Source organism: Elephas maximus, chromosome 15, assembly GCF_024166365.1.
Source record: "Elephas maximus indicus isolate mEleMax1 chromosome 15, mEleMax1 primary haplotype, whole genome shotgun sequence".
In the NCBI taxonomy this organism is placed as follows: domain Eukaryota; kingdom Metazoa; phylum Chordata; class Mammalia; order Proboscidea; family Elephantidae; genus Elephas; species Elephas maximus.
The window spans coordinates 38428219-38441769 of record NC_064833.1 but is presented as its reverse complement, the minus strand read 5'-3'; the positions used below and the strand labels follow the sequence as shown (position 1 = coordinate 38441769).

The window sequence follows — 13551 nt, the reverse complement described above, 5'->3', positions numbered from 1 at the left end:
TCCTTGATGTCTTCTATAACCCAGTCTTTTTTCAGGAGGGTATTGTTCATTTTCCAAGTATTTGATTTCTTTTCCCTAGTGTTTCTGTTATTGATTTCTAGTTTCATTGCCTTGTGGTCTGAGAAGATGCTTTGTAATATTTCGATGTTTTGGACTCTGCAAAGATTTGTTTTATGACCTAATATGTGGTCTATTCTAGAGAATGTTCCATGTGCGCTAGAAAAAAAAGTATACTTTGCAGCAGTTGGGTGGAGAGTTCTGTATAAATCAATGAGGTCAAGTTGGTTGATTGTTGTAAGTAGGTCTTCCATGTCTCTATTGAGCTTCTTACTGGGTGTCCTGTCCTTCTCCAAAAGTGGTATGTTGAAGTCTCCTACTATAAATGTGGAGGTGTCTATCTCACTTTTCAATTCTGTTAAAATTTGATTTATGTATCTTGCAGCCTTGTCATTGGGTGCATAAATATTTAATATCGTTATGTCTTCCTGATCAATTGTCCGTTTTATGATTATATAGTGTCCTTCTTTATCCTTTGTGGCGGATTTAAGTCTAAAGTCTATTTTGTCAGAAATTAATATTGCTACTCCTCTTCTTTTTTGCTTATTGTTTGCTTGATATATTTTTTTCCATCCTTTGAGTTTTAGTTTGTGTCTCTAAGTCTACGGTGTGTCTCTTGTAGGCAGCATATAGATGGATCGTGTTTCTTTATCCAGTCCGAGACTCTCTGTCTCTTTATTGGTGCATTTAGTCCATTTACATTCAGTGTAATTATAGATAAATAAGTTTTTAGTGCTGTCATTTTGATGCCTTTTCATGTGTGTTGTTGGCCAATTCATTTTTCCACATATTTTCTTGTGCTGAGACCTTTTTGTTAGTAGATTGTGAGATCCTTATTTTCAGAATGTTTAACTTTATGTTAGTTGAGTCGTTACGTTTTTCTTGGCTTTTTTCTTGAGTTATGGAGTTGATATTCCTTTTTGTGGTTACCTTATTATTTACCCCTATTTTTCTAAGTAAAAACCTAACTTGTATTGTTCTATATCACCTTGTATCACTCTCCATCTGGCAGTTCGATGCCTCCTATATTTAATCCCTCTTTTTGATTATTGTGATCTTTTACCTATTGATTTCCATGATTCCCTGTTATGTGTATTATTTTGTTTATTTATTTATTTTTTAGAATTAATCTTAATTTGTTTGTTTTTGTGCTTTCCCTATTTGAGTTGATATCAGGACGTTCTGTTTTGTGACCTTGTATTGTGCTGGTACCTGATATTATTGGTCATCTGACCAAACAATCTCCTTTAGTGTTTCTTGTAGCCTTGGTTTGGTTTTTGCAAATTCTCTAAACTTGTGTTTATCTGTAAATATCTTAATTTCTCCTTCATATTTCAGAGAGAGTTTTGCTGGGTATATGATCCTTGGTTGGCAGTTTTTCTCCTTCAGTGCTCTGTATATGTCATCCCATTCCCTTCCTGCCTGCATGGTTTCTGCTGAGTAGTCTGAACTTATTCTTATTGATTCTCCCTTGAAGGAAACCTTTCTTTTTTCCCTGGCTGCTTTTAAAATTTTCTGTTTATCTTTGGTTTTGGCAAGTTTGATGATAATATGTGTTGGTGTTTTTCTTTTTGGATCAATCTTAAATGGGGTTCGATGAGCATCTTGGATAGATATCCTTTCGTCTTTCATGATGTCAGGGAAGTTTTGTGTCAGGAGTTCTTCAACTATTTTCTCTGTGTTTTCTGTCCCCCCTCCCTGTTCTGGGACTCCACTCACTCGCAAGTTATCCTTCTTGATAGAGTCCCACATGATTCTTAGGGTTTCTTCATTTTTTTAAATTCTTTTATCTGATTTTTTTTCAGCTATGTTGGTGTTGATTCCCTGGTCCTCCAGATGTCCCAGTCTACATTCTAATGGCTTGAGTCTGCTCCTCTGACTTCCTATTGCGTTGTCTAATTCTGTAATTTTATTGTTAATCTTTTGGATTTCTACATGCTGTCTCTCTATGGATTCTTGCAACTTATTAATTTTTCCACTATGTTCTTGAATAATCTTTTTGAGTTCTTCAACTGTTTTATCAGTGTGTTCCTTGGCTTTTTCTGCAGATTGCCTTATTTCATTTCTGAGGTCATCCCTGATGTCTTGAAGCATTGTGTAAATTAGTTTTTTATATTCTGTATCTGATAATTCCAGGATTGTATCTTCATTTGGGAAAGATTTTGATTCTTTTGTTTGGGGGGTTGGAGAAGCTGTCATGGTCTGCTTCTTTATGTGGTTTGATATGGACTGCTGTCTCCGAGCCATCACTGGGAAACTAGTTTTTCTAGAAAATCTGCTGGTACGCTGGCTCCTGGCTCTGAAACAATCGCTGTCTCCCCGTATTTGTTCGTTCTCCGTCTCTAAATCTGTGTTTGTTGTTCAGAGTTCGTAGATTGTTATGTATGTGATCTATTCACTTGTTTTCCGAGTCTTTCTTGCAAGAGGGATCCGCGGTAGCGTCCACCTAGTCCTCCATCTTGGCCCCGCCTCGGTAATATTAATTTTTGTTCCTCTGTGTCTTTTTTTCTATGACTGATCTTAAGATTTTTCTTCTTATCACTGGTTTTTCAGCAAGATTATTATGATGTACTACTATTCCCATTGAATGAATTAAAATTTTTTTTCTTGTATTTTTCCATCTCTAGACATTCCATTTAGTTCTTCCTTATATTGTCTATTTCTCTTCTTACATATTTATATTTTTCTTTATATTTGGAGCATACTTGCAATAGTTTTTAAAAAGCTTTTGCCTGCTAATTGCATTATTTCTGCCTGTAAAAATGGTGTGAGATTGGAGTCTGACATCTTCTCTCTTCGTAAGGGGGAAGGAGAATCAAGATGAACAGCCAAGACTGATTCCTATGAGGCGGAGGTCAGACATGCCTCGTCTCTCCCCCATCTTTACCAATTCTGACATCAACCATCTCTCCCATGGCACTCTCTGCCTCTCTGCTGGGTTTGAATTCATTGCGATGGCCACACAGAACTCGCTATACTCACTATTATGGGGTTTATTAGGAAAGCAACAGATGAGAGTTCAGGTTCGCAAACACTCTGGATACAGTTCCATCAGGACAACCTTTTACCAGCTGTGCTCACAGACAGGCTTCTGCCTGGTCCTGGGCCTCTGCCCTGCTCAGGGGCAAATGTCACAAAGCTGCTTTAGCTCTGGCGATAAGTACCCAGAGACACCCTGCTCTGCCAGTAAGCCTCGGCCCAAAGGCGCTTAGCTCTAGCTCTGTGGGTTGGCAAACTTAGCTTCACCAAGTGCGTGGAAGCCCTCTCCAGCAAGCCTCCTGCCCAAAGGCACTCAGCTTTCTTGTTCCGTGGGCCGGGAAACCCACTGCACTGTCTCTGCTGCTGTTTTTTCCTGCCAGTTTGTCCTGCTGCTGTTTGTCTGCATCGTGTTTCTCTGTCTTCAGTGTAACAGCTGTCTCTGTCTCCTGGGCCCAGGAGCTTCTCAGCACAGGGATCTTGTGTCCAAAGGATGCGCTTTCCACTTCCTTGGTAGTGGTGGGATCCTCTTCCTGCTCTGAAATTGGTTCTCTTTTGTGTCTAAAAAAAAAGAAAAAAAAATTTTTTTTTTTCTTTAAGTATGTCTAGGTGGATGGCAAAACTGACCAATCCCCTTGGTGGGCCACAATTACCTTATTTGCAGAGTCTCACCCAATCACTTGTTCGGGAGTTAGAAGACCGTGGCGAGAAAGGCCACATAAAAGCGATCCATCACATCACACTGTCATTTCTGTGTCCGTTTATCTTGACTAATTTCCCCCCGTTTTATAGGTCACATATTTTACCTTATCACATTTTTTTATGCTTTATTAGGTCAGATTTAGTATATGCCTTACTACTGTGTTAGTTTAATCTTATTCCTAAAGTATGACCCATTTGGGATCTCTAATAAGTGTCCCCAGTGTTGAATGAAGACACTCTACTCTGTCTAGTTTGAACGCCTCTCAGTATTGTGTGAGTTCAGGTTATAGCTCTGAGTTCCTTTGAGTCTCTGCTCGGCCTTGTGCTGTGTCACAGTATGCACATGTGGCTTAATGTTCAAGATCAGACTCAGGAGTTTGTTGCAGAGTTTGGTGCTCTTTCTGCATAGATGTCTCCTGCTTAGTACTTTGCCCTTCAAATTCCATTCTCTATTGTGCTCTGCTTAGTATTCCCTTCCCTGTATTGTTGCCAGGAGATTAATTGCTTCCACGCAGAGATTCAGGATGATCATAGGGCTCACCTAGTTTGTCTCCTTTATCTCAAGACTCACGGTCAGTCAAATTTGTGCAAACAATTGTGTCATATATTTTGGCCAATTTTCTTGTTTTTTATGGTAGGTAGGTAAGTCTAGTTCCAGTTTCATTGTGACTGGTAGTAGAAGTTCTTTATGAATATTCTTGTACATGTCTTTTTGTAGTCTATTTATTGAGTCCTTTTGGGGGCATGTGTAAGAGTGTAATTGCTGGGTCATATTGTAGGTTTTAGTTGTTGTAGCTTTATAGTATGCTTTCATACATGTTTGGGTAAGACTGTTCTTGGAATTATTTCTTTTCAGAATTATTTTGGATGTTCTCTTTGAGGTGAAATTTACAGTCAATTTATCATTTTCCTATCCCTGCCCCCAATTTCCTTTTCCCCCTAATTTTTCTGGAATTGTATTAAGATCTAGAATAACTTGGAGGAACGGAAATATTTAAAGTGTTGAATATTTCCATCAGGAACTAATGTTATACCTTTGCATTTATGCTGATCTAAGAAGTCAGCATAGACCGTAATTACCAGGAGCACAAGATCTGTAATCAGATTGCCTGGATTTCAGTCCTTGCTCTTATTTTTTAATTTATACTTGAGTGTGTACTTAACATCTCTAAATTTTAGTTTTAGTACATGTAACCAAACCAAAAACTCATTGCTGTCGAGTCAATTTTGACTCATAGCAACCCTGTAGGACAGAGTAGAACAGTGCTGTAGGGTTTCCAAGGTTGTAATAGTTGCTCTACACTGGCCCAGGCTCCCCTTAACTTCCTGAAAATTGTGAAAGCAAAACAATATACACTAATAGGTATTAGTAGTTAATAATAGTTATTGTAGTTAATAATACTAATTATTAATAATACTAATGCTAATCTAGAAGGTGACCCAGTAAGGGTGACACATGAGTTGGGAGGTTTTTTTAGTTAGAGATAGTTAATTGTTCCCATCCTATCCACTGTGGATTGACTGCTTGCTTCTCCATCAATTTCTGACCATGGATTTATAGATTTTGGTAATATAAAAATTAATTTCTTCTCAGATTATTGAGAGAAAGATTTTTTACCGTACACTGTTTTTGACAAGGTGCTATTGAACTCTACAGAACCGAAAGTGGAACACTGAGTTGATTATAGTTTAAATGCATTTTTGGTCCATTTTATTTGTATGAATAATTTACTTTAAATTACAAATGTTTTAATTTAGTGTAATTTAACAATTTAGTAGTTAATTTAATAGTTATTTTTAGATTATTAGATGCATAATCCCCACAATTTCTTTTTCTTTCCATTTAAGCACTAAATAAATTCAATTATAAGGCTTTTATAATACATTTATAAAAACCTGTGTTTTATTTAAAATATTTATGCCTTTATTTCAATTTATATTATGGAAGAAATAAATAAAAAAGGAAAATACTTAACTTCAGTAAGCTAAATGTGACTGTACTTAATATGATACTTTAACAGTTACTTTAAAAGCTTTAGTGTCAATGAAAATATGCAGAAAACTTGAGGACTATTAAATCATGGCTTTAAACAGCAATACAATTTTAATATCAGTCGTCTTTGTTAAGGATAAATGATTCAACTTCTCTTTTTTTGTTTCAAATTAATTGAAAAGTGTAATTCCAATATATAATGAAACACTAAGTTTTTCTATGTAACAAACCTCATTTTTCATGTCTGCTTCATATGACCACAAATCTGTAGATAGAAATTTCTTCCCAGTATATTGCACTCAGTCGTGCAAACTTATCTTTTTAGGGTCAAAGAAGAGCACAAACCACAACCGACACAGTAAGTAAATGTATTAAGAGTGCAGTAGGCTTGACTTCTCTGTACCTTTGCCACATTCTGCTTTCTGCACCTTTGATGGTATTAGCTTACACTAATACTGAACAAGCTGCAGCTAGTGTGTCTTCTGCTTTCTGACTCTCTGGCTTGTAAGAGAGCTGCCTGCAGCTTCTTACTTCATCCCTATAGTGACTGGATGTAGTTTTTTGCTGCCTGCTTGTGGACTGGTTAAGTGTTAAATCTTAATTTCCCTACATTTTTACTGCCTGGATAAATGGAGCTCACATTTCCATTGGCTGTAGCTTTTGTGCCTGTGTATTATTATTATTATGGATAAGAAAACATTTGACCTACATTGTTATTCATTTGATTATTCAGTCACATTATTTGCTTATTTAAACAGGTGGTTTCCCTTTAGTGGGATCACTGAACTGGTAAATAACGTTCTTCAGCCCCAGCAAAAACAACAAAATGAAAAGGAGCCCCAGACGTAAGTAAGCTGATCTATAAAGACTAAATATTATCTCTGATAGTATGACATACTGGAGAGTATGTATTAAAATCCTGCCCTTACAATACTATGCCCTCAAAAAGGAAAATTGTTAGGCTTGAGTTTGGTACTTTCATCTTTAATTATCCCATGGAAATCTAAAAAGGAAGCATGAATAATTTCTGGGGAAGTAAAAAAAGAGTTAATTCTCCCCTAAATTTTAGTAAATATAATGTAAACCATATTTACCCAGTAAAATATCTTTGTCCAGTACTGCAATATGTTCCACAGTGTGTTTCTTTGAAAAATAATTCCGGAAGACATGAAGTGGTGTTAATCACCCAAACTCAGTCTTTGCACAAATACTTTTGGAAAGGTTAAAAACTGCTAAGCAGCTTTCTGTATTGTAACATGCTCCAAGAGTATGAGAGCATACACTGTTTACTAAACTTATATGACTACCAAATCGTGTTTTCCCTGAGCATTTCATTGGGTTATAAAACATGATTTGGGAAATGCAGTAGTTTATTCATACATTGTCCTGAAGCATTAAAAATAATGTGTAGATTCCATTTGTTTTGGTTGTTAGCAGATTTAAAAAATTCTTTAAAAAGTAAGTTGCTCACATTTGTATACTTATAAGTTTGTGCAAGTAATTTGTTTTACATTGTTGAGGTAGAAGTAATGCTGAGGATGTGAAATAGTCAGTGAGTATTTAAATCCCAGTTTCCTTATGATGAATAACACCGTATCAGAAATGCTCTTACCATGTAGCCTCTTCTAAGTAGTAATATCTGTGGAGAAGATGATTTGATTGTCGGAATTGGTGATTGAGAAGTGACGTGAACTTTAGGAGAGAATGAGAATGAATACTAGGAGCTCTAAAATGAAATACTCAGAAAAACATTAACATATTGTCTATAATGCGAACTAAAAGAAATATCTTTTTGTTTTGTGCTATTGATGAGGGTAATTACCTCATCCATTTTATGTTACTTCATATGCATTTTATTTCATATTTTGTTAATGTTTCAGTTCCAACTGAAGCAAAACTATGTTGTTATATACTATTCTTAATATTTGATATGTAGTTCTGAAATTGGAACTTGTACTATTTTTAAACTAGTTGAACTCAGGGTCTGTGTTCCTCTTGTCTAATGTTTTTTCTCTGGCATCCAGCAAAATGGCTGATACATAGTGAGAACTCAATAAATATTCCTTCACAACAGATTTTACTTGGGTTATCCTTTTTTAGTATAAGAAAAAATACTTTGACATAGGAATAAAATTATATTTAATTAACCCTTTTCTAACCAGCAATCTTTGTGTTAAAATAGCACCCAGTGTCATTATTTTGTTGATTTTTCTTTAAGGCAGTAAAGCCTAACATAGAATAAAATGATAAAATCAATAGCAAAACATAATTATATGTAGCATTGCCTCAATTTTAAATGACTTCAGTTGTGTATCTTGTGAATGAGTTTTAGAAAAATAATCAAGATTACATCACATCATGTAGTAGATTGCAACGGTCATTAAATAAAATGACAAATATTTTGTGAGTAGCTTTAAAAAGTGAGCTTTAAATTGTTGAAATAAAGTGACAGTTGGTTGACATAAACAAAGATCAAGAAATAGCTTGACTTCGATAATAAATGTAATTCAATCTGCTTTGAATTTTGGATGTTTTAAAAATTAATTCTTGATTAATGGCTATTTTTTCCATTAAAGCTTCTATGATAATGAATTCATTCTTGTATGATGTATGCAGTTTTAAAAATTTAGAAATTAATAGAGAATATTTGTCTTCTTCATCTCGCATTCTAGTTACACAGAAGATTTCTGGTCTATCATTTTCCGGGAATGTTCCTTTCTCTTTCTGAACCACAGACTGGAGTAGTTTCTGAAATCCCCTTTTCTAATTCATCTCCTTCAGAGTTATAAGACTTCTTCTTTCTGGTCATCTGATTTGCTTTTCTTCTTGACTATAGTTTGAGGGGGATAATGTCTTATCTGCCTTCTATTCATTTGTTCATAAAACTATTTCTGAAAGCTAAATTCCAGGTATTTATTTTAAGTTATAAATGTTAAAAAGCATGACTTGTGTTTCTTTATATTCTTTAAACATTTTCATGTCAGAATAAGTAAGTGAATATTTTATTATATAGCTAATATTAAAAATATATTGTTTCTTCAACAGTAATTCCATTTAAATCAATTTACCTAGCTTCCATTTTGTGGTTGTCCTAAACTATAATAATGTAAGCTGATTTAGGTCTGTATTTTTGGAGTTTGTTTATTTCACATAGTTCATTAGCATATTGACTTTGGTAACTCTGTGAAGTCTGTATTAAAATCCCAGCTTGACAGATGTGGTAGACACTGGTACTCAGGCTAAATAACTTGCCAACAGTTTCATATAGCTAATAGGTAACAAAGCCAATGCTAGAACCATGTCTAAAGACAAATCTCCTCCCCACCCTCCCAATCATAGATTGCCTTGAAATACCGAGTTGTTCTTGCTCATTTAAAATACCTCAACTCAATTTTAAATAAGGCACACATTAACTGATTACCTAGTGTTATGGATTGAATTGCGTCCCCCCAAAATATATGTACACTTGGCTAGGCCATGATCCCCAGTATTGTGTGGTTGTCCACCGTTTTGTGATCTGGTGTGATTATACTATGTGTTGTAAATCCTAACCTCTGTGATGTTAATGAGGCAGGATTACAGGCAGTTATGTTTATGAGGCAGGACTCAATCTACAGGATTAGGTTGTATTTTGAGTCAATCTTTTTTAAGATATAAAAGAGAGAATTGAGCAGAGAGGAGAGGAACATCATGCCACCAAAAAGAAGTGCCAGGAGCGGAGCATGTCCTTTGAACCCAGGGTCACTGTGCTGAGAAGCTCCTAGATCAGGGGAAGATTAATGACAAGCCCCTTTCCCCAGAACCAACAGAGTGAGAAAGACTTCTCCTAGAACTGGCGCCCTGAATTGGGACTTCTAGTCTTCTAAACTGTGGGAGAATAAATTTCTGTTTGTTAAAGTCACCCACTTGTAGTATTTCTGTTATAGCAGCACTAGATAACTGAGATGCCTAGTATGTGTCAGACACTGTTCTAGGAAAAAGATAAATGGTCCCAGGCAGATAATGTACATAAAAATAATTACAATAGAACATATTATTCAGAAGTACCACATTAAGAGTGAATTTTAGCTCTGCCCATTGGGGATCAGTGTTATTGAAGTTGAAACAAGGTCTTACATACTAAAAAAGAGTATATAATTGAAAAAAAAAAAAAGGTAATTTGCTTTCCAATTGATGGAACAACATATTCAAAGGTTTGAAAGAGCATGATGTGCTTGGAGACCTGCAGGAGAGCATTGTGGTACTAGTGTAAATGCTAGAGGAGGAGCGGCTGTGAATTAAAGGATAATGCTGTAAAGAGAAAACCAAAAACAAACCAAAAAACCCATTGCCATGGAGTTGATTCTGACTCATGGTGACCCCATGGGACAGAGTAGAACTGCCCCATAGGGTTTCCAAGGGAACAGCTGGTGGAATCCAACTGCTAGCCTTTTGATTGGCAGTTGTAGAGCAAACCAAGGTTCAAATCATGAAGAATTTTGTATACTAGTAGTTTTCAGAATCACCTAGGAGCTTCTCAAAAATTCAGATACTTGGGTCCCTGCTTAGAGGTTTAAATTCATTAGGTTTGGGGTGAATTCAGAGTCTCTGTATTATTAAAAAGAAATAAATACGTAAAGCCTTCTAGGTGATTGTGATGATTAGCCAGGTTCAGGAATTAGAGCAAGATGTCCTGCAATTGAAAGTTATAATTTATATGCAACTTTTTAAAGTACATTCTTTTGGGTGTTTACATTTATTAGATGTTACTAATTATTATGATATCTTAGTAGTTAGTAAGATTAATAACAGTTGTGTTGCTACATCAAGCAATAGTTCAAGGCTTATAGAAACTACACCAATTTGAGATTTAGTGCAATTAAGTTCACCCAAACTTAAAATGTAGATAATGTTGTGATCAGAGTTTTCCTTTTATTATTTTTTTCGATGAAGAGCCTGTGGTCTTTTACCCAGGCAGGAGTGGATAAAAGTGTTTTACGTCCTATGTCTTTTTCAAAGAGGCACTTTATTTTGGCAGAAGCAGTTGGTGAAATATTTATAGTGGTCTTAAAGTGCTTCTTCTATTTACTACCTTTTTTTCAGAATTGAATTTGTTAAATACCTTTTTTCAAGAACGAAATTTCAGAAAAGCAATGAAACACATTTTCCCCTCAGAGTCAGAGAGAGGAAACATTCCCGAGTGTCAGTAACAAACTACAAGTGTACTTTTTAACTGTTTTTAATCTTAGCCTTTAATACCAAGATTATTTTGTTGTTTGAATGGAATAATCATTTCAGTCCCAGAGATTCTATATCTAGTGATTATATAAAAGTTTAAAAATTTTTTTAAGAAATTGCGCTTCTGAGTTTAATTGCCTTTCAGGTATTGGTTATGGTGACGTAAAGTAGAGGTGCAAAATTATATTAAAGATACATATTAAAGCTAAAGGATTAATATTAAGTAAAGAACTTATGTGACTTTTTCAGTTATGTTTCTGTGTGTGTATGTGTGTGTGTATGCAACAGTAACAAATTGTTTTGGAGAAATATTGTTGGCCTAAAAACAGTGAATCAAATATCTAATTTATTTGAAATAGTTTACAATATTTCTCGACATTGTCTTGCTGATTTCTGTAACTTGTGATGTCATAAACTAAGTTGGGTAGGAGATAATAGTGGAAAATAATTCTTAGTATGGAATTCAAGGCATTCTCCCCCAAGTTGCCTTTCCAGCTTTTTCTGTTACATTTCCCTTCCTCCTCTTTCCTCTATGCATACCTTATGCCAAATGAAAATACTTTCAGTATCTTGAACTCTCTGCTTTCCTGCTTTGCACGTGAAATATATTAGGCTGAAATTCACTCTTCATTTTCTGCCTATTATAATTTTGCATATCTTTCAAGGCTAAGATGTACATGATGTTTAAAAACTAAAAAATGTGCCTCTTCTATGAAGTCATTCTGACACCATTCACAATTACTCTTCCTTGTGCACCAGTAGCAGTTTTTCTTATGTATTTATTTAGCATATGTTTCATTTTACTTCGTTAGTTTACATGCCAGTCTTAAGTCTATACATGTCTCTCTCTCTATGTATATATCTTCTCTTACTAATGACAAGGACTGGGTCACATTCAGCTTTATGTTATATTTTTGTTCCATCACCTATCAAATAGTACATGTGCAATGCATGTTTATTTATTCATCATTAATTCAAATGTTCAGTAAGTATTTATTGAGAACATGCCACGGGCCATGCATTATTCTGCCCACTGGGGATAAAAAAGAGAGCAGAAACAGAAAAAACAATCCTCAAGGGTTATGTATTCTAATTAGAGAGGTAGTCATTAATCGAGTAATTTTATAAGTGAATATAAATCTGCAACTGTAGTAAGTCCAATATACTATGGTGCTTTGAAAATATTTAATGGAATGATTTTGACCTAGTCAGGGATAAGGAGTATCTTTCTAGGGAAGTAGTATTGAGTACAATGAGAATAATGAGTTATGAAGGCAAAGAGCAGAAAGTGTCATGGTTATATTAGCTTCATGAAATTGTTGGAGAGCTGGGTTTTACTTTTTTCTGAAAAAAACATATAGAACCTGGGAATATTAAAAACTTCTGTCTTTAATCTGTGTTTTGAATGGACCTTTGACAGTCTGTGGAAGCCTATAGACTGTTTCTCAAAATAATGTTTTTAAATGCATATAGTATAATATAAACAAGGGAAGTCAATTAAATTAAAATACAGACCTATCCATGCACCTGTTGGGGGTGAATGGTGAGTTAAGGTTTAAAATTTGAGTTAAAAAAATTACATGTAAAGCCATCTCGGTCTGTTACTGTTTTTTTTTGGTGGATCTGCAGTAAGTGAAGAGACTCGCCATGTTTATAAGTGAGACGACTCAACATTGTAAAGATATCAATTCTCCGACAAGTGTATTGTAATTCCAATAAAAATCCCACCAGGATTTTCAAGGAAACTGGATAAAAGGATTAGAATATTTATATGGAAGGGAGAAGTTTTATAACTAGTAAAACAGTTTTCAACAAGCAGAGCCAAAGAAGGACTCAATTACCAGACATCAAAACAAATTATAAAGCCAGAGTACTAAATATTCTGGAATATACGAATAGTTGTTTTTCTTTAAACTGAAATTATTCCTCTAATAAAAGGAAGTTAATCTAATTTTATGGAGTCCTTTTGAAATCTTCCTTACTATGAGAAGTCACCCTCAGTTTCTTTATTTTGAACTACAAAGTATTGCTTGGAGAAGACACAGTAGCCTGAAATGACCTCAAGTAATTCTAGTTTGGATACCTATAGCAATTATCTGATGGAATTTATGAACAGGGAGATATAGAAATTTAACATCAATATAGAAATTTCTAGGGCTGTGACCTTAAAATGACAAGTTTTGAAAGTTGCAGTAAGCAAACCTTTGAAAAATTACTTTAAAAATAGTAATGGAAGCAGTTAGGTTGCAGAGATCATGAAAATATACCCATAAGATCCATGGAAAAACACCAATAATAACAACAACAAACTATGACTGGGGGTAAATTTCCAGGAACAGCTGTAAACATGGACTGAAAAGTTCAGTTATCTGAAAGAATTCAGAAGTGGAGAATATTTGCTGTGGAGAACATTTGCTGTGGAGAACACTGAGTTCAATGAGTTACTTTAGTAATGATGAAGACAATGATATAGAAGATATGAAAATTTTGGGTAAAATAGCTTTATGAAATAAGTGGGAAAAAGCAATATTTGTAAAGTGATGTATTATATATGTCTTTTAAATATTTATAGTAAGGGTTTTAAATTATTATGAATATATCTTTGA

General features: G+C 34.7%; 1 protein-coding gene across 24 annotated transcripts in view; it reads left to right on the top strand.

Moving 5' to 3' along the window:
• The window catches only part of RIMS2 (regulating synaptic membrane exocytosis 2), a 647490-nt gene that overhangs the window by 117089 nt on the left and 516850 nt on the right, over positions 1-13551 (top strand). For 15 of the 24 annotated variants that reach the window (XM_049853949.1, XM_049853936.1, XM_049853934.1 and 12 more), the window contains exons 2-3: positions 6054-6086; positions 6487-6573. The exons of 8 other annotated variants lie outside the window; for them this stretch is intronic. In XM_049853949.1, the coding sequence (XP_049709906.1) occupies positions 6054-6086; positions 6487-6573 (120 nt within the window). Of the gene's footprint in view, positions 1-6053; positions 6087-6486; positions 6578-13551 lie in introns of those variants that run through there. One more of the 24 variants, XM_049853947.1, reaches the window with a different exon arrangement.